The sequence below is a fragment of the Gallus gallus genome, chromosome 27 (assembly GCF_016699485.2).
Source record: "Gallus gallus isolate bGalGal1 chromosome 27, bGalGal1.mat.broiler.GRCg7b, whole genome shotgun sequence".
In the NCBI taxonomy this organism is placed as follows: domain Eukaryota; kingdom Metazoa; phylum Chordata; class Aves; order Galliformes; family Phasianidae; genus Gallus; species Gallus gallus.
The window spans coordinates 3,257,187-3,283,652 of record NC_052558.1 but is presented as its reverse complement, the minus strand read 5'-3'; the positions used below and the strand labels follow the sequence as shown (position 1 = coordinate 3,283,652).

Sequence of the window (26,466 nt, the reverse complement as noted above, 5' to 3'; positions counted from 1 at the left end):
GCCCGGCTGCCGAAAGGCGTCCGGTGACACTCCGGTGCCGCTCCGCCGCTTTGGGGGCCCCGCAGCCGGCGCCGCCGCCGCCCTCCTCGCAGCCGTCGCCCGCTGCAGCCGCCCCTCCTTTAGGACCCCCCCCCCCCCCAACAACAGCAGCAGCCGCCGCACCCCTCTGCGAGGAAAACTCCGCCGAACGACCCAAAAAAAAAAAAAAAAAAAAAACAACCCACCCCAAAACAAAAAAAAAGCAAAAAAAAAAAAAAAAAAGGAGGGGGGAGGGAGTGTTCAAAGAAAAGGACCACCGAGCCCCCGCCCCGGCTGTGGGGTGGCAGAGGGAGGCCGCTGTCCGACGGTGCGGGCGTACGGTGGGAGCCCCCCCGGCAGCCGCGCTCTGAGCCCCGGCGCGCCGCCACCGCCCGCCCGCCCGCCCGCCGCCCCCCGCCGGCAGCCACCATGAACAAGCTGTACATCGGGAACCTAAACGAGAGCGTGACTCCGGCCGACTTGGAGAAAGTCTTCAACGACCACAAGATCTCCTTCAGCGGGCAGTTCCTGGTCAAGTCCGGCTATGCTTTTGTGGACTGCCCCGACGAGCAGTGGGCCATGAAAGCCATCGAAACTTTTTCGGGTAAGCGGCGTCCTCCGGCCCTTTCTCCTTTCGCCCGGAGAGCTGCGGGACCCCGTCGGGGCTCGGGTTCGGGTGGGGAACGGGGGGGCTCGGGCCGTTACGCCCCGTCGGGGTGTGCATCAGCGAGCGGTGCGCGGGGGCAGACCCCGCTTCTCCCCCAGTAACTACGAGCGAGCAGTGGGGGGGGAGAAGGAGAGGGGCCCCGCAGCTCCCCACGGTTCCCCACGGCTTCGGAGGGGCTGCACGGTGCCCGTCGAGGCGGTGTTCGGCGCGGGGGTCCCGTCGCGACGGTGGGGTGGGACTTTGGCCATTTTGATTTCAAACTGGGTTTCCTGGGGCATGTGATGCGCGGAGGAGCGCGAAGGTCGCCATGCTGCTCGCAAGACGGAGTGGGGGGGGGGGGGGGGGAGGAAGAGGGGAAAAAAAAACCCCCACAGAAACTCCCCGGGAAGCAGAGAATTCTTGAAAATGTTGGCATTTTTTCCCCCTCGCCCAAAGCTTCTCCCTCCGCGTTCTCCCCATTGCTGCTCCCCTCTTCCCTTCCCTCCCCCCAATTAATAAATAAACCGGCGGTGTAGAAATCCGCCCCATTTTCAAAGAGAAATCCATACGTAGCGTGGAGTTAAAAATGTTGAGCCTTTTAACGGGGAGGGGGAGTGATGTGCCCAGAGGAGTTCTGCACGGCGTTAAAGACGAAAAATTGATCTCAAAGTATTATTCTTCGTTTTCTTTCGCTCGAAGCAGAGCTGAATGAAGGACAGAATTAAGTATTCCTAAGGAACATTGTTCAGACAGCGAACTCACCACTCCCTCCCACCGCTCCGCATTAGAAGTCAGCCCTTATATTTAATGTAACACGCTTGTGAGCAGGGGAAAAAAAAAAAAAAGGCATTTTTTGTGCAGTTCGTAGTGATTGGAATTAAATGGGAAGTTTCCCATGATAGAATGTTACCCAAAGCTTTCTGACCGCTCCGCCCCGATCATACAAAACAGCCACATTTTGTTTTTAGGGAAAGTGGAGCTGCATGGAAAACAGCTTGAGATTGAACACTCAGTGCCTAAAAAGCAAAGGTAATACGGTGTTTTAATTGCTTTTAATTTATTTTATTTTATTTTTTTGAGGGGGGGGAAATAATAACGTAAGAGGAAGGAGGTAAAAAAAAATATATATCCAAATATGTGCATGTGGAAGGAGATATGGTGGTGGTTTGGCTTTGGGTATGGCCCCCAGCGAGGTGAGGAGCAGCTCTGAGGATCCGTGTTCCCTTTCTTATCTTTAGGGTATTTTTAAAGGAAACTTTTCTTTGGGATTAAGTTTTTCTTCTGTCAGTTTGTTACCAAAAAACCCCCCCCATAAAGAAACAACCCCACGTCCCGACGATTTGCCGCCCATTCGCCCAAGTGATGAATGGCGTTTTAGGGTTGGGATTTGCAAACTTGTGGCACTGGAAGAATTTCCCAGCGTTGCTCCATCAGAAGGGCCCAAAAGCCTTTTGTTATTTCGACAGAACGGCCAAGTTGTTAAAAAAGCTCTTTGCTCATTTCTCGTACACGGGTGAAATTCGCTGGGATGGAGGACGAGGGCTTAAAACGAACGTCAGTAATTAAGTAAAAATGGGGCTGGCTGCATGTTGGTGTGGGGCTTCGGCCCAGCCATGGCGGGGTGCTGGCTCAGCTCCTGGCTGTCCCCCAACTTGTTGTTTTTGGGGCTGGAACCCCATTTCCTTGCGCTCTCTCCAGGCGTCGCGGCCCGGCTCGGCCTACCCGGCCCTCCCCATCTCCTTGGCCCTTTGTTGCTGAGGGCGCGCGGGACGCTGGGCCCAGAGGGCCCTGAGGGTGCAGGCAGTGAACTGCTGAGCCCAGGGGGGGTTCACTGTTGAGTGTGGGGGTCTTTGGGGTGATCCTGACCCTCCCCCCCCCTTAGAGCTGGGTGAGCTCTCCTCAAGGCCTGGTGCCCGCGCTGGGCCATGCAGCCGCTCCGCCACGTGATGGGGGCGGCCGCCCCGGAGCTCAATGTGGTGGAGAAGGAAACTCTTCCTCCCCAAACTCTGGGGGTTTTCTGCTGGCTGAGACCCCCCCCTTTGGGGAGCCTGTGTGCCACCTGGCCCCACTGGGAGGCTGTGGGGTTTGGCAGCGGTCCTTTCCTCGTAGGGGTCCGTGCCCCGCGGTGGGGCCGACCCTAAAGGCAGAACTCCATTTAATAACGTCCCCTGTAGGGTTTTCCAGACCCTCCTCGTGGAAGGGGGATCGATATCAGTCGTTACAACGCTCGGAGTCTCCCTGTGGCTCCAGTATCAATGAATCTAAGCGTGTTATTGGAAAGGCAATTACCCCGTGAAGAGTAACGCAATAACGCTCAAAAATAAATCAGGAAAAATAAAGGGGGAGGGGGGAGCATCACGATTTCCTTAATTATTTGTAATGCTTCTGGTGATCAATGGGGTGGGGGAGTGGAGAAGATCTCCGAGTATTTCCCTGCTCCCCTCTTTCCCCCCTCTGACTTTTGCTAAGAGCACTCCGGGAGAAATTCAATGGAAATGTAAATATTTCTTTGGCGTCTGTAATTCAAAGAAATGCTGGGTGAAACTTTACAATGGGTGGAAGCAAAGGGAAGGTTCGTTAGTGTGGTTTAATGAGAACCAGGAGAAGTTGCAATTCATTACATTTGGTTGCTAAATCCTGGGCTGGGGGCGAGAGGGGGCTTTGGTTGGAGCCCCACAGCCCCATCCGCTGCCTTTAAAGCTGCAGGAGCCATTTTTGCTGTTGACTTTCTTCATGTGCTTTGCTGGGAATCGCTTCATCAGCCCAGATGTGGTGGCTGGATGCTTGGTGGAGCAGTTGCTACAGTTTCTTTGCCTCAGTTTTGGGATGCGAGTTTGTGTTTCTGGGTCAGCAAAGGCAACTGTGGCACAGCTGCAAACTCTGCGTGTTGTTGGTGGACTTTTCTGCCTGTTTTGCTTTCCTCCCCTCTCTCTGGATAAAGGCTGCAGTGATGGCACCGTCCCTGTTTTGAAGTTGTTGCTTTTTTTTTTTCCTCCTTACTGCTTGTTTTTAAGACTGGATTTTCCAGTTTAAAGGCACATAGAGCAGGATATGGTTAATTAAGTGTGAGCAGAGAGGACAAAATCAGATGGGTTTTTGTGTGATCTAAAACAACCCGCCTCCCCCTACCCCCCAACCTCGCATTTAGAGGTACTCATTTGAAGTGTAGAAATGTGGGAAAGAAAGTGATGGTCAACGATGCGCTTTGCGGATAACTTACAAAGCTGAGTTTTATTTTATGGTTGTGTTTCTTCTCACTGAAATTGCAAACGCTGAAGTTCAGCAGAACTGAGCTGGGTGCTTTTGGGGGGAAATGTGTACGATGAAATTGCATGTTGTAAATAAATCTCCTCTGCTGGTGTCTTTTCTTCATTAAGACCCCTCTTGTCCTTCAATCCTGCGGCAGAAATGGGTTAAAAAAAATAGAGGATTTATTAATGTGGTGTGAGAGAGTGTTTGGTGCGTGCACCAAAATTCACAAGAAGGATAAACTGATTTAGAGCTGTTTAATTACAGTGGTTTTTTCTCAAATAACACTCAAAGCTGCAACTTATTTTAGTAATCATTGGGAACTATATTGGAAAAAAACAACAGCAAAACTTTAAAATATCACCGTGGGGAAAAAAAAGGGTCACTGCTGATAAATATGTTTTGTTTCGTTAAAAACTCTGAGTTTAAATAAGCCTAACCATTATTTCTTGCTGTTTTGGAGTTTTTTTTCTGTAGCTTTGCTGATGGAAAAACGTGGGGAAAGCTAAAAATGTGTTTTCTACGATCTGACAAATGGTTGCTATTTATTGTTTGAAAGGTTAAAAGTAACGAAAAATACATGTTTTTAAGACAAAAAAGTTTGGTTTTCCAAGTCGAGATTAAAAAAGATCGGGAAGGGGGTAGAGGTGGGAACTCCAAACCTGAAAAGAGCTCAGTAGAGAGCATTAGAAAGAATGAATGAAGGAAGGAAGGAGGAGGGGCGAGGGGGGGAAAAAAAGTGAATCCATCAAGCAGACATTCCAAATATGAGGAATGTGGAAGTGAGTCGACCAGAGAGAATGAAACCGAGTAATTGGGGGGAAGAGGGAGTTGGGTTGATAAGAGGCAGTAGGCTTAAAGCTGGGCGGGTTTTACTCGGGGTGTTCTGAAGTCGAGGTCATTCCTGAAGCACTCATGTTCAGAAGGGTCAGTGAGCTCCTGAGTGGAGGTGGGAATTATGGAATGGTATTAAGGACATGAAGGTGCGCGGACTTGGATGGAGAAACCCTAAAGCTGCGTTTTCTTTTAGTCCTTGCTTGAAATCTGTTTGCTCGTTGGAGATACGCTGTGTGTGTAATCATGCAATTAATAGTGATGGAAAAACGTAAGACTTTTGATAGCAGCTAGCGTGCTCTCTTTGTAAACAGCTATCAGAAATCATGTTATCCCCCCCCCGTTTTGTTTTAATTGTGTGCAAATTGAATGGGTTGGGGGCGGGGGGGGGGGGGGGGATAAAAAAGTTTGGTAGTTCTTCTTCATGGCAAACAAAGGCGTTCTCAGGAACACTGAGACAAAACATATTCTTAATCCATTCCTAAGATAATTCCCCTTAAAACAGGTCTGTTTTACGAGTTACAGCCTTATTAAAAAATAATTAGGAACACCCCTATGCACAGCAATGTTTGGAAATGGCGAGGCAGGAGGAGTGCTCCTTCCCAAGGGTGTTTAATGTGGTTCAGTTTGTTCCTATTTCTCTTGATATCCCCAGAACGGTGGTGGTGGTAATACTGAGTTCTTCAATTTAATCTGAGTGCCTTTTTTTGAGCCGGGAGCTCCGCAGTACTGAATTTGGACTGCTGAGATTGCTTGGAAATTAATGCCTTTTAACGATTTCCAGGTAGAAAAACTAGAAATAATTTGTAATTCAATTAGGGATTAATAATTTGTCAGCAAGTTTCGTCAATTAGGTTCAGAGCTGGGGTAATATAACCAATTTTAACATACTGGGGAAGGAGGAATGTATTTAACAGTTTGCAGTCTGAAGTTAAAGAAATCCTCCTTATTTCCCCCTCTCCATGCAGGAGCAAGGGCAGGGAATTGCAATTTAGCCATAAGTTCTGCAGCCTCAAGCTTAGAACCCGCTGAAGATGGAGTTTGTCCTGCCTAGGTGCCCTTTAAGTGTTTGAGTTCTTTGGAATTCAGAAGAAAAGAATACATTTGGTGGCAGTAAAACAGAGCTGCCACACCAGTGGTGATTCCAAGGGCTGAGTTCCCCTCTCCAGTTTAACCTGTGTTTCTATCTTTGCCTTTTAGGTTAAAAAACAAGCAAACAGAGCTCAGAGATATGGATAAGGGAAGTGGGGTTAAAGTACTTGCTTTGAAAATTGAGACCTTTCAGAATTAAAAATAAAAAAAAGGAGAGGATTTCTGCCCCCCTCCTCTCCCAGCCCCAGAAATGTTAACGTTTTCCAGAGTCAGCAGTGGGTTTGGGGAGGGAGGGGGGGGTTTGGGAGGATGGGGTTGGCTCAGGGCTCTGCAGTTTGGGGTGGGGGTGGGCAGGAGGAACCGCCTGCAGCCCCTTCCCCTCCACAGCACGTGCCTTGTTTCCAAATGTGCTGAATTTATCAAGTTGGGGATGTCTGCCTATGTCTGCCTGCTACTTCAAGGCAGCGAGGAAGGATTTTTTCCCCTCCTTTTCTGACCACGCTGTTGGTTTGTTAGAGTTTAGTGGGAGTGGGGCTGTACCTGTGTGGCATGGGGAGAAATGGGAGCCTGAAGTGTAGCAAAGCACTGGGGGGGGAATGCCAGAGCTTCCCCCAAAAGTGAGGAAGAGATGAGCAGGAGAAAGGAGTTGTGGACCTGAGTTTGTAGCTTTCTTTTGAGGAAATGCGTTTTGGAGGAGTTGCAGAGCGTTTCTGGGGGTTCTGATTCAGCAGAGATAGAAAAATAATCAAATGCTGTAGGTGAAAACTCTCATTTTCAGCATACCTGGAGGCACCGATAGCTTAAAGTGAAGGTGTGAGCTCCTAAGTCACCCTCCTGAGCTGCATGAATCTTCCAGTTTGTGGGGGAAGGGAGGGTTTCCCAGCCACCAAACAGACTGGGCTGAAAGAAGGGATAGTGGGGGAGGGGGGGGAACAGCAGAAATGCAGTTGTGCAGGATTCATCCCTCCTCCTCGCTGCCGGGACCTGTGGAGCTGAGCCTTTTGTATCTTTAAATCCTTATTCTGCCCAGTTTGATGTGTTTGGAGAACCTGGAGGGATCCTGCACTGAGTGCCTGCAGGGTTTAAAAAAATGCACTTCCCAGCAAATTAAAACAAGAAATAAAATAGGAAAAAAAGCGAGGGCAGGAGAAGAACACATTGGAGATCTGGGGGTAACGTCCTGCAGCATCCTGCCTCTGCTCTGAGTTGCTTTTTGCTTCTCTGAGATGCACTGCAGAAGCAGTTGTGGGATGGTCTGCTCGCCAGGAAAGTTTTTCTTCTTTCTATTTTGTTTTAATTGAATTTATTTTAAAGTAGTTAAAAGCCCAAACCTGGGGCAGGGGGTGTTCCTGTCTGCTCCAGTAATCTGTGTGTTGTGTTATCCTGCCTGCATTCCTGCATCGTCTGGGCGTTCCCAGTGCATTTGCAGTGTTGTGAATTTAGCTCAGAAACCTTTGCTGGACTTCACCTGAAAACTGTCCCTGTATCCCGGCTGCTGTGTTGAGATTGCAGTCTCTTCATTTCCTTATTTTTATAAGCAGTGCTTTGGAGGTGGGTGCAACTCTGTCCTTGCTGCTTGTTTTCTGCCACTGTGCAAGCTGCTCTGCTTGGACAGCTTTAAGACCCACCAACAAAAAACCCCAACAGGGGATAGGTGCAGGAAAGAGACCCCCTGAGTCCCTCCCCCCGGTTCCCTGCCCCCCAAGCCCTGCTGTGGAACTGGTGGAGATGCTCCAGAGCAAAGCAGGAGGGTTTGTACCACTCAGACATGGGTACAGCCCCTGGGAAAACGAGGTGTTCTTCTGTTGGGAAGTTAAGTGTCAGGTGTTGTTTAAAGCTGGTGGTCTTAAGCCCAGGGTGCGTGTCTTTCTGATTTAATCACCTACTGAATGGGAGAGGAAACTGCTTTGCCATCTGTTTGTGTTCAGCATCCCTAGCATGCTCCTGAAGATGCTGGAGGGATCTTAGCAATTTTAAATAGAAAGATTAAAATGCAAAATCGTGCTTTAATTGAAGCCCACTCAGTTTATTCCACTGGACAGAGCCAGCAACAAATGGGGCAATGTGGAAAGGGTCTCCCAGGGGCACCAGCTCTCTTCTGAGCCCTCTTTTAGCTCGATGCCTCCGTGCTGTCTCCTGTCAGCCCTCCCCATAGGTGACAGTGCCCAACCCTGTCCCATCCCCTGCGATTTGGCTTCGTTTGGAGAGGGTCGGGTTTGGTGCTGGCACGCAGAGAGGAGGTTTTGTGGGCTCTGCAGGTGGGTGCTGCCTCTCAGGAGCTGCAAGAAGAGCAGAGGGGGTTTTCTGGAGCTTCTTGCTGAAGGAGATGTGCCAGGAGTTGGCAGGGCTTGAGGGGAGGGGTGTTGCTGGGGACAGCAGCCAGGAGGGCGCTGCCAGGGCAGCGGCACAGGAGCGAGAGCATCCCAAGCTGCTGCAGCCCTCGATGCCAAAGAGCTGAGGAGCGCAGCCTTTCTGCCAGAAAAAAAAGAGAAAATAAACAAGCGGAGAAATCTGTCCGTCCGCTCGTCTCGGAGGAGCCCTCGCAATCCATCAGGAAATGGGTCATTTATTTTATTGTAACTGACACTTGGGAGCTCTGACATGGTCAGAGCTGAAATTTCACACTTTTCTGCCTGCCTTAATTGCCCGGTCTGTGCGGAGGAAAGCAACCGAAGGGAGCAAAACTGAATCCACGAGCAGCCCCGGAAGAATCAGGTCTGCAGTTTCCACGAGCGATCCGCCAGGTTGAGCTCCCCGTGCTGCACTGCAACCATAATAAAAGCAGCAGCAAGCCGTGCAGCAGGAACGTGTGCAGCTGGCAGGGCTCCATGCACGGAGCAGATCCTGCGCCGTCCAATGGCACTGCGCAGTGTAAACAGCACTGGAGATTACAGTGAAATTGATTTGCACTAAAAGGAGCAAGTTTGACTCGGGTGAAGGTCCCGTGTGGCAGCTTGCTGTTATAAGTTGGAAGTGTAGCTCCTCGGGGAGCAGACTCCTTGTTGGAGTGTAGGACAGGCAGGGGAATGGAGATCCGGAGCCAAATGAAAGGCAAGGGGGGGAAAAATGCACTCGGGCTGGATTTGTATTTGCAATTAGAGCCAGATTTTTCTAAGTTGTTTAGGCATCTCAGGAAAAGCTGCTTTTTCAGTAGTGATGCACCTGATGCATTGAGCACTCCTGGAAAAACCTGCTTGTTGTGGTTTCTCTTACTGAACTGTGGATCCACCAGATGGCCAGAAGGCTCATGCAGTGCTGTCCCTCTGGTGCTGGTGCTCCAAAGGGTGCAGCTGCATTAGGGTGTCTGAGGTGGGGGGTGAATGCCATGGGTGTGCAGGCTGTCAGATCCAGAAAAGTTCCTTGTCCCACTGCTTTTGTGCTTTTAGCTGCGCTGAGAGCCATTGCAACGGTGCTTGGGGTGTAAGTCTTCTCAGATGAGGTATTTGGGAAGCAGAGATCCTCCTGGTGAGTGTGCATTGAGATCAGCATTCAGGGATTAAATCCAATCTAATGGGCACTGAGTTGTGCAGAGATGGGGATGGAGCGGTACAGGAACTCTCTGTTCCCACTTCTGTCTGTGTTTTCTCTAGTGTGTGTCACCTGCAAGGCAGCTGCCTTTGCTTTAACTCTTGTGTGATTCAGGGCTGTGGGATCAGACCTTCTGGATAGGTTGTATGCAGAGAATCACCTGCAAGTAACTGATATCTGTATTAAGATACCCCCCAAAATACCTGTAAGGTGTTGGGAAATGTATCTTTCACAGGAAACTTCACAGGGTGGGATGAGCTCTGATGTTCTGCCTTATATCCAGGGCTGTCAGTACGATCCAGATTATTTCTTGTTTAATACTGGTTGTGTCTAAGCAGACTTGGGCATCAGAGTGACTAGTGTGTGTATATACACACATATATAAACATTTGTGAGTGTGTGTTTTCTTGTCTACGGTTCAAGCCTCAGGCATAAAAGTATTTACAAACAAGTTGATCAAATGATCAAAGAATAGAAGAAAAGTGTGATGTCCTCTGTAGGGAAGAAGCAACTGTGGCTGCTGTATGTGCTCTTATGGAGCTGCTTGCTGGGCAGTAATTCCAGAAGAAGCCGAAGCCCTCAAATGAGTTTTGTGCTTTTAGACTCAGCTTCACACGTCTCCAAAGGATGCACTTCTAAGCAGGGAAGTTGCCCTTTCAAAGTTGATGCTTCTGTTTCAGTGCTATAACGAGACACGTGCTGAAGTTGAGCCCAAGCATCTAGCATTAGATGGATGTCGTGCAGTCATTGAGAAGCGTTTGGTTACAGCAGAACCAATAACCTCCCAATTTCCCCAACATCTGCAGCCCCTTGCCTGTGGCAAAGGTGCCATCAGCTGTGCCTTTTCTATCTGATGCCTTTTGTGGAGTGCGAGCTGCTGTAGCTTCTTTAAAACTGTGGCTTGAATGAGAAGTTTGCATTGGTGGGTCCTCACCCATCCTGCCCTGCTGCCTGCCTGCCTGCCCTGCCTATTTGCACGGTGTAAATTTTATGTTAAGCTTCCCCAAAAGTTGTTCGTGCGGCTTTGAGAGCCGCTTTCTGCTCCTGTTTGTGCCAGTAAAACTTGGCCATGTGAATGTTTATGGAAGGCAGACGGGAGAGAGGGCATGAACGTGTCTGTGGGGAATTCACTTAGGAAAATATCCAGATCAGATATTCCGGGAGCTTTGTGCAGGATTTCCCTAATGGTACATTGACTTTATTAAGGGGGGGTCGGTTTGGCTTTTCATGTTGCCTGTGCCAAAGTCCTGGTGGGCTTTGAATGGCTTTGCTGAGATGCCTCTGTAATGAGATGGGCAGCAGTGAAGTAGAAGAGCCCCATCCTTGCAGTTTCCCAGCTGCTCTTTCTTACCCAGGCTTCAGCCTTTTCTCCTCTCAATCCCAACCCTCTTGTTAGAAATACATGTAAAACAAAAAAACAGAACGGAATGGACAAGTGTAAGATAGATTTCCTCGTCTGGAAAATGTACATCTCTTCACCTGCTCGTCCAGCTTTGGTGTGAGAAGGTGACCAGGGAGGTCTGAGGACCCCTTGTGTTGCCTTGTACCAAACATTGGGGACCGAAGGAATTTGTGCTGGAAATGGAGGGGAAAAAAAAAAAAGCCCCACTTATACTTTTTAATCTCATTTTTTGGTTCTCCTTACCTTCCCTTAGGAAGAAGCACAGAAGCATTTTGATGTCATTTATCAAGTGGGGAAAAGTGTAGCGCTTTTAACCCAGTTTGGGCTCAACCACCGGCTTGGTTGTGACACCAAACCCACCCTGTGGGGTATGATGAGAAGTGTGGTAGGTGATGCCATGGGGGGATGCAGTGAGGGATGCTTTGGGGACAGGCAGTGCAGTGGGTGATGCCATGTGGGATATGATAAGCAATGTGATAGGTGATGCCATGGGAGATGAAATGAGGGATGTGATGAGGGATGCAATAGGCAATGGCATGGATGGTGGGCAATGCAATGGGAGATGCCATGGGTGGTGGGCAATACAATGTGTGATGCCATGCTGGATGTGATGAGGGATGTAATGGGAGATGCCATGTCTAGATTCCTACGATGAGTCCACTTGGGTTATTGAAGGCTTGTCTGCGTGCAGTGTTTGTGCTGTTTTAACCTGATTTGGATTGAAAACTGATTGCCTTTGGACCCAGTTCTATCTGACAGATCTGTACCCACCAGGGATGAGGGTTGCTGACACACCTGAAGTTGGTGGGGACCTGAATCTCTGCAGCTCCCCTAAGCTTTAGCAGAACCCTTCCCATCTCCCCTGCTCAAACTTCTCTGAGCTATGTGAGATATAGTGACACCTGTCAATCACCTGGTAAAGATGCTTAAGTATTAACAAATTGAAGTGGCTTAAGACCCATCACAGAGCATGTGTTGATGGGCTTTGGGGTCCCCACTGATGTCAGCTGCTTTGCAGTGCCTGAACTCGCTTAGAAGCAGCCCCAGTCCCACAGCACCATCGCAGCCACTGGGAACCAGTTAGAAAGGCGTTCTGGGAACTGGAAGAGGGCAGAAGTGCCCTCTGGTGGCAAAGAGAAGTGGGTGCCACCAGCTGGAAGATCGGCTCCAACATCCTAAAGGGGGTGGTGACAAAGGGACGGGGGTTGGGATGACCGTGCTGTGGGTTTTACGCCATCTGAGCTTTTATTTAATGCATTGTTGGGCTTGAGGGAAGACAGCAGGAAACCTGGCGGGCTGGCATCTATTGTGCTGGTGGTTCCTGGAGGTGTGTGTGGTTGGGAGAGAATCCATGAATGCACCTTTAGGATCTTTTCTGCTCGAAATCAGTCGTGGTGGGTGAAGGGCAGTGCTCTGCACGTGGTCACAATAAGTCAAAAAGCAACTAAAAGGCCACAAACCAAAACGCAGTGGAGTTGGAAGTGCTGGCTTTGAGGACGAGCAGATGCTGCTGCATGTTCCCTCGCCCCACTGCTTTAGGGGTGGTGATGTTGTGCTGCTCTCCAGGATAATGGTTTCAGACGTGCTTTGAGATATGCCAATGAAAGATGAAGTAAGAGACAAGTCATCGTTCTTCTTTTCCACTCTCTATGTGCAATATCTGCAGGAAAACTGCCTCGAAGCATTTTGTATGTTCCCACATTTGTTGTCAAGCCCATGCTTGACTGCGGCCAGCACCAGCTCAAGGGTCAGATTGGATGAAGGTCAATTTAAGATCTGCAGCTTTAGATCTTCTTAAGGGTTGGAAGTCTCTTAATTTGTGTCACTGGGACCTTGGTAGGAGTAAGTGTGAGCTGCTGTGGTTGGAGTTTTACCAGGAAGGAAGTGGTGCATCCCAGTCAGGTTTGGAGCTGGGTTGTGGGATCCCACCAAGTGTGATTGGGCTTGGCTTTGGGACGTGCCCTGAGCATCAGAAAGTGTCTTTCAATAAATGGCAACCTGCCAGCAAATTAGAATGGAAAGATAATGGATGCATTGTATAAAACCTATCCGTCTTTCCTCTCTATTACTTACTGTTCAACTTGTCCTGCCTGCAGATACTTGATGTATTGATTTGGCAAGGACTAACAGCAGAGGTCTGGGGGATCATTGGGCTTCCTCTGGGCTTGTTGAAGGTTTTGTGAGGCTTCTTTGAGATTTCTTGCCTCTTCTGAGGTGTGAGATGTTGGCATTCAGCTGGGTTGACGTGAGCTCCATGCCAGCTCCATCTACCTGGGGTCAGTGGGGGAATGGAATGAGGCAGCACAGCAGGTTCATAAAAGAGGGAATATGGGACAGCATTTCTTACAGCTCTGGGCATTGACCAGTCCTTCCCTTTGGGCATCGACCACTCCTTCCCTCTGTGCCTGAGCTGTAGCACTTCTTTCAAAAACGAGTTCTCCAGGCCTTTCAAGGGGTGTTCATGGACAACTTCTCATTCTTGGCATCTCCGCGAAAAATCTCATCAGTCATTAAGTGTGATTCCAAAAAAGAGCTAATGGGGAGAGACCAATTAGACAGATTTATTAGTCCAAGATCAGATTCTCGTTGCTGGGATGATTGATGGGAAGGATTAATCATGCTGTGCATGCTTGCCAGAGATAACTGCCAGCCAGGGTGAGTGGGACCGTGTGAGGCTGTTGCAGGGAGGATGCATTCCTCCAAAATCCCAGGGCTGGTTTACTTCTGTCCTTCTCCAGCTACAAGAAGCTGAGTGTCTTTGTTAACTTCCTAAGGGGGCGATCTCAAGAGGGGCCTTTTGGATCATTTCTGGATCAAATCTGCAGGGGATGAGCTTGAAAGAACACAAGATGGTTCTAGAATGAGGGGTGTGATAAGAGCCACGTGTATCACAGTGGAGGATATTGCAGTAAGTTGGTTTGCTGCTCCAAATGCATTAAATTGAGGTCTAAAAGCACCCTGGTTTTGCACAGGGTACCTGCAGTGCTGTTATGTGATGGCTTCAAATCTCAGAGCTCTGCTTTCAGTACAAGCTTAGGAGAAGATTTTCCTGTGGTTCCTCCTCATGCCCACATTGAGGCTTTTTTCTACCAAACCACAAAGGCTACAGAAATCAAACCTGACCCTGCAGCACCTTTGGGAGGAGCAGGGGATTGCATTCAGAAAAAAGTTCCAATATCTCTGCCTCTGGGTCAGTGTATCTCAAACCATAGTGATGCTGCTTCCATGAAAGCAGTAACTCTGGGCTTGCTTGAGCATCACCTGGTGAATTTGGGATGTGGTTTTGTTGTTGGGTTTGGCTTTTTTTTTGGCCTTATGTGTCAGTGAGTTTAATGTGGGGAAGCTGAGAGCCATGTCAGCTTGGAAGGGATGGTGGAAATCAAAGGCAAAGTGGCTGAAGCCTGGGGCAGATCCCTCCTGGACAGCCCTGCTGGTGCTGGGCTGTGCTCAGAGGTGTGATGGGGAGCAGGTGCTTCCCTCTCCGTGCTCTTATCTCACTGTCAATAAAGTGAGTACAGGGATGATATTCCCACCTCCCAGAGATGTGGACAAATAGAAAGTATATCAATTTATAAGGGAAAAAACTCGTGATTTCAGCTGCAACTTTTCTCCAAGTCCCCCAGCAATGTTTGTGTCTTAGCAACCACATTTTCCTATTTAGAAGTGTTTAAAACATTAAGAACCACTACCAACAACACATTAAGCACAGGATTAAGTGCTTTCCTGAATCAAAGCTTAACTAGATAAATGAAATGCTGTTAATTGAATCAGGGATGCGCTGCTTTTTTCAGCCCCTAGATTTGCATAACATTTGCATTTGATGGAATATTCATTGTGAATGTTGTTCAGTTCTAGTGGGTCTCCCAGTGTCTCTCCAGCTTTAGCTGTTCTCTTGTTGCTCCAGAAATGGTTTTGGGAGGAGAGGGCTATGGTTGGTGCCTGGCTGTGCTTTACTGGGAGTGCTCATGGGGCTCTCAATCACCTTTGCTTTGAGGAATCTGTGGTAGGGAGTGGAGAAAGATCTGGGAGGAATTGGATGTAAGGGAGCATCCTGCAGAAGCCTTGTGTTGTATTTGTGCAGCTCTGGTGCATCTGTGCAGCTTGACCCACCATTGCTGATGCTGTGACACAGGGCGGGCTATGGCTGCTCGTGGTACTTGGGGCTGGAGGTTTCTCCAGCAGGAATTCACTAAACAGGCCATGTGCTTTGGGACTAAAGAGAAATCAGATTGTCTGGATAAAATCTGGGTCAGTGGTCCCTTCCAACTCAAATCAATCTGTGATCTTTAGGGTCCCCTCCATCCCAAGCCATTCTATGACTCTATGAAGAGCAGCATGACTGTGTGCTCAGTGCTGTGCTGGTGGGGTGCCACCTCCAAGCACTTTCTGGAAGGAAGCACATCTGTAGGGTGAGGTGGGATAGGGACACACATGACTTTTATGCCAGCTGCTGCTGCTCTGCCATAGGCGTGATGATGCTCCTCTCAGAGCACCCAGCTTTTCCCCTGGCAACGCAGCAAGGAGCAACTCTGCCTTTTAGAGCATCACCTTGAAAGCATCACTTGAGGCTTTTGCAAAAGGGAAGAGAAACTTTGAGCAAGAAGAGGCTACCCTGGTGGTGCTCTGCCATAGCTTGTGGCAGCCGGCCCCATCCTCCTGCTGGCTTCCAGCCCGGCTTGGAACAGGTCAGTGCCCCCTGCTTGGGTCCCTGTCATTGCTGCTGTGCCAGTCCTGGGGGAAGTGCCAGCAGGTCCTTAATGAAGGGCTCTGGCCACCCTCCTCGATGTGAAAGGAGATCCCGACAGCTGAATCTATTGTCGGGGTATTTCCCAGTGAGATTTAGAAATTGAAAACAAACAAACAAAGCCAGATCTAATTTGGGATTGTCACCGAGGGTTCTGCCTGTCTGTGTGACACGCAGCACTGTGTGCCCAGTGGGATGGGCAGCTCTGAGCGTGAGGCTGCTGCTGTGGCACCGACAGTGATGCTGGGAGGGCTTTGGGTGCACTGGGATAGAATGAGAGCGATCTCCCCTTGGGTTCAGGGCTGTTGGGGAGCAGCAGAGGGCATTTTGTCAATGAACAGAGCTGGTTCTTCAAAAAAGCAGCTTTGCTTTGGTTTGTGGGTTCTGGAAAAGAGGGTGTTCCTGGTATGCTTTTCTCGTGAGCCATGTGCTCTGCCCCATGCTGCACTGATGGGCACAGGAGGAGAGGGCAAGAAACCTCCGTTGGATTGGCACTGGATAGATGAGGCTACCTCCTCCATCCCCAGACACTCCAGGTTGCTCTGTAGCACTTTGCTCCATCCCTTTGCATTGGTTTGAGTGTTTATCTTTCCAGCATGCCTAATCCAGAGCTGGGGAGGGTTTGCTGAGAGCATCAAGCTGCTCAGTTCCTGATTTCCAAGGTGTCAGCTTCTCAGAAGAGCTGGGATGTCTGCATGGGGCTGCTGGGCAGCTCTGCAGGTCTGTGAGCACTGTAGGACTGCCACAGTTGGCTGCTAACATCCCGTGGGCACAGAGCAGTGTTGGCACGAGGCAGGAGGGAGGTGACACTGGGATGCATTCCTGGGACCTGCAGTTCTCTGCTCACAACCATTTCGTCTGCTCCTCCCTTCCTCCCCTGTGTGCAGACTCCCATCCATTCACTCCCAGCTCACAGCTGAGGTCGTGTGCTGAGTTTGCGGAGTGATGAGAGGAGCTGCAGCTCTGGCACATGGTGATTTAAAAAGCCAGGAATCAGTGACGAGCAGAGTTATTTATTTGGAGTATAGCCTTGCGTGGAGCAGAGGTCGGAGGCAGCAGAACTGGGCTGCTCCAAAGAGCGGCACTTCATGACAAGGGTTTAAATCCAGTCGGACCTGCTTACAAGCAAAGCAAATAGATGGGTTTATTTATTCATGACTTCCTCTGTAATTCTAACCACAGGGCTCCGAAGGAGCCAAAGCTGAGCAGGGGCTGTGCGACGGGAGGGAGATTTCCATGCACTGCAGGGAGCTGAGCCGGACCTCAGGGCTGAGTGATGCTGCTCCCAGTTAGGATGCTGCCCCATAGGGTGCTGCCCCGTGGCATGCAGCCCTTCTGCAGGATGGGCACTGATGGAGATGGGCAGTGAGTGCTCAGGGTGCTGGCTCCTTGGAGGGGCTTTTTCTTTTTCTTTTTTTAGGGGGAGAAAATGAGATGCCACCAGCAGAATGACGGTGCGGGGACATAAATGGCTCTTTTCTCTCCGTGGTGCATTTCATTCTGGTCACGTATGTGAAGAACACATGCTCTGCCTGTGCGGATGCTTGGAGCTATCTGGAGAAGTTTCTGGGGCAGGGGTGGGTGGTTGGAGACGTGGTTTCCTCCATCAGTTCGGATCCTTGTGACCCTCCCTGGACTGTGGCATTCTTTGCATTCTGAATTTCTTAATCTCTCTCTCCCATTCATTTTGGGATGTGGATTAGCATGTAAACAAGGGATCTAGTTTCATAGCATGCTCCCCTCCCCCCCTTTCTCCCTTCATCCCTCCTGATGTGATGCAGTTTTAAGGGTTCAGGGCTTTTTCCCCATCCACCCAGTTGGTCTCCGTAGCAGCAGCAAAATTGGGTGCTTTGGAGACTTCCCAATGGCTGAGCTGATGGGAATGCCAAAAATCTTTTTTTTTGCATCCTCTTGTCTTTCCCGTGGCAGAGCAACCCCAACCCTTTATGGCCATTCCATCCCTCCAGTCTGAACCTGAGCGACTTTGGGAAACATCACTTCTGGTTCTGTTGGAAACCTGCTGACCAGCTCAGGCCTTCCAGGCATTTTGCTATGTGTGTGTTTGAATCTGCTGCCCAGGTCAGGGGATGCTCTCCAGGCAGAACCCGATGGGATAAGGATTCCTCCTCAGCCCCTTTACCTCCACATCTGGGCAACACTGATTGCTTCTGACTGGTTTTTTCTCATTGACCAATGAGCCGAACCTTCTGGAAAGGATAAAAATCTAAAATTTCATCTTCTCTCTTTTTTTTTAAAATTATTATTTCAAACATTCACAAATATTTTGGATTTGAAACCCAGGCCCACAATGAGTGCAGATCCAGAGGTGTTCTCCCAAAAAGTGCCACCAGAGCTGAGCTGCATGTGATGGTCATAGCATTCCATCTCCCTTTCCTTTAGGGATCTTGAAGTTCCGTATTTGGTGAGCTTGCAGGCAGGCACTATCTCCCACTGTGCTTAGATGCTCATTTCAGGTTGGGCCTTAAATCTGATGCTGAGATTTAGAGGGCTCAAATTAGGGGCAGCGATCACGGAGGGTGTTTTGTAGTGACATTAGCTGGAGGGCAGAGGTTTAACCAAAGGGAACTGTGCTGCTGCGTTTGCCTACACAAAGCTGCATCCTCCAAGGGTGACCCTGGCACCCATGGGTGCTTTTGCTGCAGGGTGAGTGCTTTGCTGGGTGTGATGAGCTGGGATGTGAGGCTCAGCTGGGCGTGCTCCTCATCCCTTTGCTTGTACACAGCACTTGGGGTGCTGACACTGCAGGAGATGGCAGCATCGTGTGGTGGAAACACCACAACAGCGAGGAAAAAAAATCATTTCTCAGCTTTCTGTGTTGGTGGGGGCTCTTGGGTGGCAGCGGTGTGGCTGTGTGTGGATTCTGGAGCTGCCCCATGGACTCACAGCAATCCATGGCAGCACCTCCTGGGTCAATTTGGCATCAAAAAAATTCCCCCCAGAATTCTATTTTAGGAAAAATTAGGTTTGAAAAAGCCAAAAATGTGAGTGGAGAAGTGACCAGAGACCAAGTGGGATGCTGGAGCCAAGTTTCCAGGTGCCATGGGCATCCACATGGTCTCCCTTTCATGCTCCAGATTTGCTTTCAGGTTAAATGACTGCATGGCTCCTTTCTTTTTGCTTTCTAATCCTTGTAATCAATCTGGCAGAACTCAGCATTTGTAGCTGTGCCCGTGCAGGAAGGTTGGTGGATTTGGACATCTTGCTCACAGTGAAGCTTGCAGTATAAATGCAGAGCCTAGCAGGGTGTAATTAACAGAGAGCCATCAGAAGCCCTGGGAGCATGTGGGAATGTAAAGCTTGATTAGGTACATCAATGAGGAGCGGTTCAGAGTGAGATGGATGTGTTGCTGACACCAAATCTGGCTTTTCATCACTTTTCATTTCTTTCAGGAGCCGGAAAATCCAAATCCGAAATATCCCACCCCAGCTGCGATGGGAGGTAAGGGGGTTGAGGGGGCAGGGCATGAGCCTGGGACACAAGGACTTACACTGAGAAGTGTGGGGCACACTTAAGGACTGACTGCCCTTTGGGTTCCTGCACTTGGGATTACAGTTGGTTCATCTTTTTTCTTTGTTTTTTAACTGGGTCTAATGGTGCTGTACCATTGCATCCATGCAGTTGCTCCTCTTCTATGCAGGATTCAATTGAGCTGGTAGAAGCAATGCAAGATCCACCAACAAAATCCCCATTAATAATAGCATGATATGATTTATCCATTGTAGGAACAACATGGGTCCTTCCTTTCAGCTGTTGGGACTTCTCCCTTTTCTTGCTTCTCCCAGCTCCAGCTCTGGGGCCCATTGACCCAACATCCTGGGGCACACAGCAGCTTTGCTCATCTAATTGCTTGTGAAATCGTAATGACCAGAAAGCTGCCTTTATTGATTGCCTGTATTTCCTGGGTCTGTCCTGATTCTCATGGTATAATGGGCTTTTTCTCTGTTTCCCAGGTTCTGGATGGCTTGCTAGCACAATATGGCACTGTAGAAAACTGTGAGCAAGGTAAGACTGAAAGAAGGAGCCAACTTGCTGTTGAAATATTTTCTTCCCTAGCTATTTGGGGCTGGAGGAGGGAAAGGACAGACACGTTGTTGTTCTTTGTCAGAGGTATCCATGGCTAAAGATATCCGAGTCCAGTCAGTGGGTCCTCTTGTTGCTTGACCAAAACAAGGACATCCCTGTGATAAAGCAGGATGGGCTGTACAGACATAGGTGCTGTCCAATGGCCAGAGATCATGCATGATGGCCCAGGCTGCTCACGCTGGCTCTAATTTCTGCCTCTTTTATTGCAGTGAACACAGACAGTGAGACCGCTGTGGTTAATGTCACTTACACAAACCGGGAGCAGACCAGGCAGTAAGTGCCCCACAGCCACCCCATGGACCACCCATGGCACACTGCCCCTTCCCTGGGGACAGAAAATGGGATTTCCATTGCTGGGAGTCAGGCTGCCTCAGCATTCATCAACTTGGGGCTGCAGATCTTTGAGAAATATCCTTCTTTCTGCCCTTATTGCTTTTTGTTCACCTTCATGTTGGGGTAGAGAGTGGGGCTGGGGTAGAGAGTGGGGCCCTTTAGAGGACATCCAAGTTAGGCTTTTTTTTGTGCAGTTACTCCAGAGCTGTGGCCGGAGCTGTTGCTTTTCTCTTGCTGCCAGCCCCATCTATCGACAGCTTTCAGCTCTTGCAGCCAATTCCCAACCAGAAGCTGAAATACCACTATATTGCAAGGCAGAGGAGAGCTGGGGATCATTCCCTGTTGGCAGCCATTGCTCCCATCCCCTCCCCGGGGCTGGGTGCTCGGACATCCCCCTTAAAGCACTTTGCACCATCTGGACCGAATGGGAAGTCCTGCCAGGTCCCCATGGCATCATTTGTCTCTGTGCCCCATTCCCAGTGCTTTCTCAATGGGTGTTATGCCAAGACTTGACACATTTTGGGTGGATTTGTCCCATTTTGGATGGGCTGGTGCTGATACACTGCCTTCCATTTGGGAGTATGAGGGTAGGAATCCCCTCACCCCAACCCTTTCTCTGCTTGCTCCAGAGCCATCATGAAGTTAAACGGGCACCAGCTGGAGAACCACGTGCTGAAAGTCTCCTACATCCCTGATGAGCAGTCCGTGCAGGGCCCAGAGAATGGGCGGCGGGGTGGCTTTGGGGCCCGAGGTGCCCCCCGGCAGGGCTCCCCTGTCACTGCAGGGGCTCCAGTCAAGCAGCAGCCCGTGGACATCCCACTCCGTCTGCTGGTGCCCACGCAGTATGTGGGTGCCATCATTGGCAAGGAAGGGGCCACCATCAGGAACATTACCAAGCAGACACAGTCCAAGTGAGTCTATTCTCCCCCACCCTTCCCCCCACGTTGCTTCTAATTAGTGGAGTGGTCTGCAGTGATTTATGAGGCTGGGTTTGGTTTTTGTCCCACGAATTTTTGCTCTTTGCTCCCAAGGAGGGCTTTATCTAAGATGCAAAGTGATGAGCACTGCATCCCAGCTGCCAGCAACTGACCTATTCCACTATGTGATCACTCGTGTTGTTTAAAATAAATAGATTCTGATGTCTCATTTGGATTTCTGTGAATGGAGCTTCTAGCTACAGTGTCCATGTGTAATGCTGAGCCCAGAATTAACTGCTCTTTCCTTTTCTGTGTACACCTAAGCTTGCACTCCAGCTCTGGGCAGCAGCCAGCACATGCTGTGAAGCTGCAGAGCCTCTGCCCTGTGCCCACTCTGGCATCAATGCTGTGCTTGCAGGATTGATGTGCACCGTAAGGAGAATGCAGGAGCTGCAGAAAAAGCTATCAGCATCCACTCCACCCCCGAGGGCTGCTCTGCTGCCTGCAAAATGATCTTGGAGATCATGCAGAAGGAGGCAAAGGACACGAAGACGTAAGGTTTCCCCCCTACCCTTCTGTGCATGCAGGTTGTATCCACAGCCCCTTGCTGGGCTGTTACCATCCCAGCACTCAGAGCTCCAGTTTGCATGTGGGAGCCTTGCTTTGGGAGAAGTGAGGGACTCTGAGCAAGGGGACATGGTGTTCCCCTGTCACTCTGCACCCAATCCCTCTTCTGGCTGCTGTAACCTTTAATTCTGTTGTTTTCCTGTTCCTCTCTCAAGAGCTGATGAAGTGCCTCTGAAAATCTTGGCCCATAACAACTTTGTGGGGCGCCTGATTGGCAAAGAAGGGCGGAACTTGAAGAAAGTGGAGCAGGATACTGAGACAAAAATCACCATCTCATCGTAAGGCTCCTTGCTGTCTTTGGGAAAAGCAGGGCAGATCTTTCCCAACCTGGGGCGGATGGAGGTGGAGAGGCACATATGAGCAGTCTCCTGTCAACCAGCTGGGAAGCCAGCCTATGGCATGAGTGCTTTGATCCCCAAGGCTGTCTTGATATACCTGTGTGTTATGTGTCCTGAATTCCCCTCCTCTTCCCTTTGGAGCTGTGCTGCAGTGCTGATTTTTATAGCAGGCACAACTGGGGTTCTTTTGTTTAAGCATGTTTTTGGGGAAGGCAGCACAAACGTGGGCAACAAACCACGACGCTGCTCCCTGCTCTGGCCACCACTGGTGTAACTCTGGCTTCCCATCAGCTTGCAGGACCTGACCCTGTACAACCCCGAAAGAACGATCACAGTGAAGGGCTCTATCGAGAACTGCTGCAAAGCAGAGCAGGAGATCATGAAGAAAGTGAGAGAAGCCTATGAGAACGATGTTGCAGCCATGAGCGTGAGTGCGGCTCAGCTTCGGGACGGCAGCTCTGCCAGGCAGGGTTCCTGCCCTACCTCCCCTCCAGTGTGCTCTGAGAGGATGCCCTGGTACAAGCAATGAGCGTTTCTCTCCTCTCCCCCTCAGCTGCAATCTCATCTCATCCCTGGCCTCAACCTGGCTGCTGTGGGCCTCTTCCCTGCCTCCTCCAATGCAGTACCTCCTCCTCCCAGCAGCGTCTCCGGGGCTGCTCCGTACAGCTCCTTCATGGTAGGTGCACAGCTGAGGATCCTTGTGGTGCTTTCAGCATGGTCGCATCCATGTGTGTGCAGGATCTGTGCTCTTCACCTGTTGCAAATGCAGCTGAGGGAGTGCTTGGCCAGCACCTATGGTATGGGTGACACTGCCGGGGGGGGATTTGGGGCATGGATCCTCACGGTGAGCTCTTAGCAGAGTGGTTCTGTGCCCACAGCCTCCGGAGCAGGAGACCGTACACGTCTTCATCCCTGCCCAAGCGGTTGGTGCCATCATTGGCAAGAAGGGCCAGCACATCAAGCAGCTCTCCCGGTTCGCAAGTGCCTCTATTAAGGTAGCGTCACCCCGTTAAGGAGCAGTGTCCTGCCGGCACCTCTTGCTGAGCTGGGTGCCTTTCTGCTGCTGAAATCACCCTAAAAACCTGGGCGATGTATCTGGGTGCTGCAGTAACAGTTTCTCTCCCCCCTTCCAGATTGCACCCCCGGAGACGCCGGACTCCAAAGTGCGCATGGTGGTCATTACGGGCCCTCCAGAAGCTCAGTTCAAGGTCCCCCCACTTTCTTGCCATCACTGTGGGGTGTCAGGGTCACCCATTGCCCCCTCCACCATCCCCTTCCCTCCAGAGCAGGGTAGGGAGGAGCAGCACAGTCAGCCCTCCCCAGTGTTACACTGAGACCTGTCTTAACTCAGCACCAGCCCTCCTGGGGCTGAGATGGCTTAAAGCTCTGAGGAGCTGGGATTTGGGGAGGGAGTCTGTTGTCCCCAGGATGGAGATATGTGGGGACAGAGCATTTTGAGCAGCGTCTGATGCTGCTCCTCCCCCTCTGCAGGCACAAGGCAGGATTTATGGGAAGCTGAAGGAGGAGAACTTCTTTGGGCCCAAGGAAGAAGTGAAGCTGGAGACGCACATCCGTGTCCCCGCCTCGGCTGCAGGGAGGGTGATCGGCAAAGGGGGCAAAACCGTAAGCGAAGCCACGTTTGGAAGGAGGTGGGAGCATTTGGGATGGGGGTCTCTCCCACGCTGTGCGGTGATGTTGGTCTCTGTCCCTTCCCCACAGGTCAATGAGCTGCAGAACCTGACGGCTGCAGAGGTGGTGGTTCCACGGGATCAGACCCCTGATGAGAATGAGCAGGTCATTGTGAAGATCATCGGGCACTTCTATGCCAGCCAGGTATGGTCCCGGCAGCTTGGTGCTGGTGGAATCTCTGATGGCTCATAAGGGGTTGTGTTTGGTGCTGCTTCCTCCTATGGGGAAGTGTTTTATGCACTTGGTTGCTGCTGTTTGCTGTCCTCTTTGTGTGCTGATGTGGAGTGGTGGGGGCAGGAGGGAGAGCTGGGGTGAGGGGTACATGTACACATATCCAACATCTTCATCAGTGACCCGGAGGAGGGGATAGAGAGCACCCTCAGCAAGTGTGCTGATGGTGTAAAGGTGGGAGGAGTGGCTGATGCTCACGGAAGGCTGCAGTGCTGTTCAGTGAGACCTTGGCAGGCTGAGAGTTGGGCAGAGAGGAATGTGATGAGATTTAATGAGGGCATGTGCAGGGTCTGTGCTCGGGGAGGAATAACTGCAGCATCAGTACAGGATGGGGGCTGAGCTGCTGGAAAGGAGCTCTGATAAGAAGGACGTGGTGGTCCAACAGGGTGACCACGAGCCAGCAGTGTGCCCTGCTGGCCAAGGAGCCCAACGGTGCCCTGGTTGACCAATGGTTTCCCATTCAGCCACGTTTCTCAGGGCACTCAGTGCCATTTCCCTGCATTTCCCTTTGGCTCCTTTCATCTGCAGATGGCACAGCGCAAAATCCGGGACATCCTGGCCCAGGTGAAGCAGCAGCACCAGAAGGGACAGAGCGGCCAGCTGCAAGCGAGGAGGAAATGAGAGCAGCACTGACACCAATGTGAAAAGTGGAACAAGCCAATGCCAGGCTTAAGAGTGGCTGGGAATCAGTTACCATAGACAGATGCAATTGTTTTCATTAACTGGTCGACACTAAAAGGCAGTTTGATTGGCTTTCAAGGCAAGAGGGATGGGGCTAAGAACCAGACCGCACCATCTGACCCATTTTTAGCTCCATGTGCTGACACTGTACTGAACTGAAGTGGGAGGTGCTGCAGGGCTGGGGGATGGAGCCCAACACCAGGCACTGCACGCAGCCCCTGCAGGCACTGCCTGCCCTCATCTCAGGGCCTTTGGGACTCCCCCAGGGCTCCCCCCAGCTCCTCTTCCCCATCCCTCCCTCAGTCCCTTCCCTGCCTCAGGCTGATGGGTGTCCCCAGGCTGATGTTAAACCTTTGGGATCCATTTTTTTCTCTTTAAATTCTTTTTCTTCTTATTTTTCTCCTCTTAATTCCCTCCCCTCTTTTTTTTTTCTTTTAATTTTTAAGAAATCCCATCACCAACCCCCCCCCACTGGTAACGAGATCCATTGTGAGGGACTGAAGGGAGGGGGGGGAGGAAAACCCCATAGTTGCAAATGGATTTGGATCCCCTGGGAGCTCTGCAGCCCTCCATGTCAGCAGCACCCAGGGGTGGGCAGAAGGAGAGCTTTCCTCTCCCCTGTGCTGTGTGTGCAGTGCAGTGCCTTCTGAAGCCTTAGGAACCAACGCAGGACCTCTCTTTTCCAGGACAACTTTTTAGTTTTTCATTTGGTTGAATGTTTCTTTATGTTATGGTAGTTTACTTGAAGGGAGTTGTTTTTTGGGGGGAGTTTTGGGCTTGTTTTCTCTTTTTGTCATCGTGTTTTTGTTTTTTTTTGCCTATGAACTCATGGCAGAATGGGATGCAGAGCTTTAACTGCAGAGATGCTGACCTAGGAAGGGAAGGGAAGGGGCAAGGGAGGTGCTTTGCTTTTTTTTTTTCCCCCTCCTCCCTCTGAGCAACAGCAATAAAACATAGGAACAAAGCACAGCCCGCTTGGTAGGAAGCATGAATGAACGTCCATCCTTCAGTAATCACCTTGAGGGAAATGGGAGCTAAACAGATCTGGGGTTCAGAGCCAAAGGGATTTGGGGCTTTGCTGGGATCGGGGCTCAGCCTCAACTTCCCCACCCAGCACAGATTTGTGCCCTGAAATCCCATTGGTATCTCCATGGGCTCAGCCACACAGTGATTTTTTTTCTGGGGGGGGTGGGGTGGGGGGAACACTCAGGGGAATGGAATATTTTCATTAGCAAAGCTGGGGGCTGCTGGCTGGTGTTAACCCTCATGGGGCTGTTTGTGGTGTACCCCACCCCCCCCTCCCCCAAATCTCTCCAGATGGGGGTGAAAAAAAAGATATTCTTTGAAATTTGGCACGTCTAAAGATTGATTTTTTTTTTTTCCTCCTCATTTTTTAAAACAACAACAAAAAGCCCACAGATCACCACCACCACCACCACCACCCTCTTCTTTCTGCGGCGAGAACAGCCCCTCTCACACGACCATACCAAATAGACCCGTCAAACGAATGTAAGGTGGTTCCTGATTCCCGTCACTCTTAGGAGGATTTTATATTTTAGATATATTTTAATGGTTTGTTTTTAATATTGGGAGTATTGGGAAGGGACAGTAACTGCTGCCACCGCCCCGCGCAGAGCCGGCTCTCGTCTCCATGGGGCTGTGTGTGCACCGTGCTGCCCCTACAGCCGGCCCCATTGGGAGCTCAGCGCTGGTGCTGTCCCACAGACCGGGGAGCAGGAGGAGAAAGCAAAAAGCTCTGATTGCATTGGGGACAGCGGGGTGAGTCCCGATGGAGGTGCTAAGGAGGGAGGGTGGGGGTGAACCTCGCACTGATTCTGTACTGTTTCTTCTTAAAGCGGAGACCAGACTGCTCCCACTGAGCTGAGGTGGGGACGCAGCAGCGGTTACTGTCCCTGGGGGCACTGCAGCAGCAGCAGCAGTGGGGTGAGGCCAGGAGTTGGGGTGAGGTATAGCCGTGTGTTGGAGCAACAAGAGAGGAAAACAAAACAAAAAAGAGAAAAAAAAAAGAGAG

At 50.5% G+C, this 26,466-nt stretch overlaps 1 protein-coding gene across 1 annotated transcript; it reads left to right on the top strand.

The window, feature by feature from the left end:
- Positions 1-324: 324 nt before the first annotated feature.
- Positions 325-26,466, top strand: IGF2BP1 (insulin like growth factor 2 mRNA binding protein 1). Its single transcript, NM_205071.2, has 15 exons — positions 325-622; positions 1,633-1,693; positions 18,925-18,973; positions 19,486-19,537; positions 19,828-19,891; positions 20,581-20,862; positions 21,287-21,421; positions 21,651-21,773; positions 22,125-22,260; positions 22,387-22,509; positions 22,712-22,828; positions 22,967-23,041; positions 23,325-23,456; positions 23,553-23,666; positions 24,282-26,466. Exons 1-15 carry the CDS (start codon positions 448-450, stop codon positions 24,372-24,374), a joined length of 1,731 nt encoding a protein of 576 aa, NP_990402.1. The 5' UTR covers positions 325-447; the 3' UTR covers positions 24,375-26,466.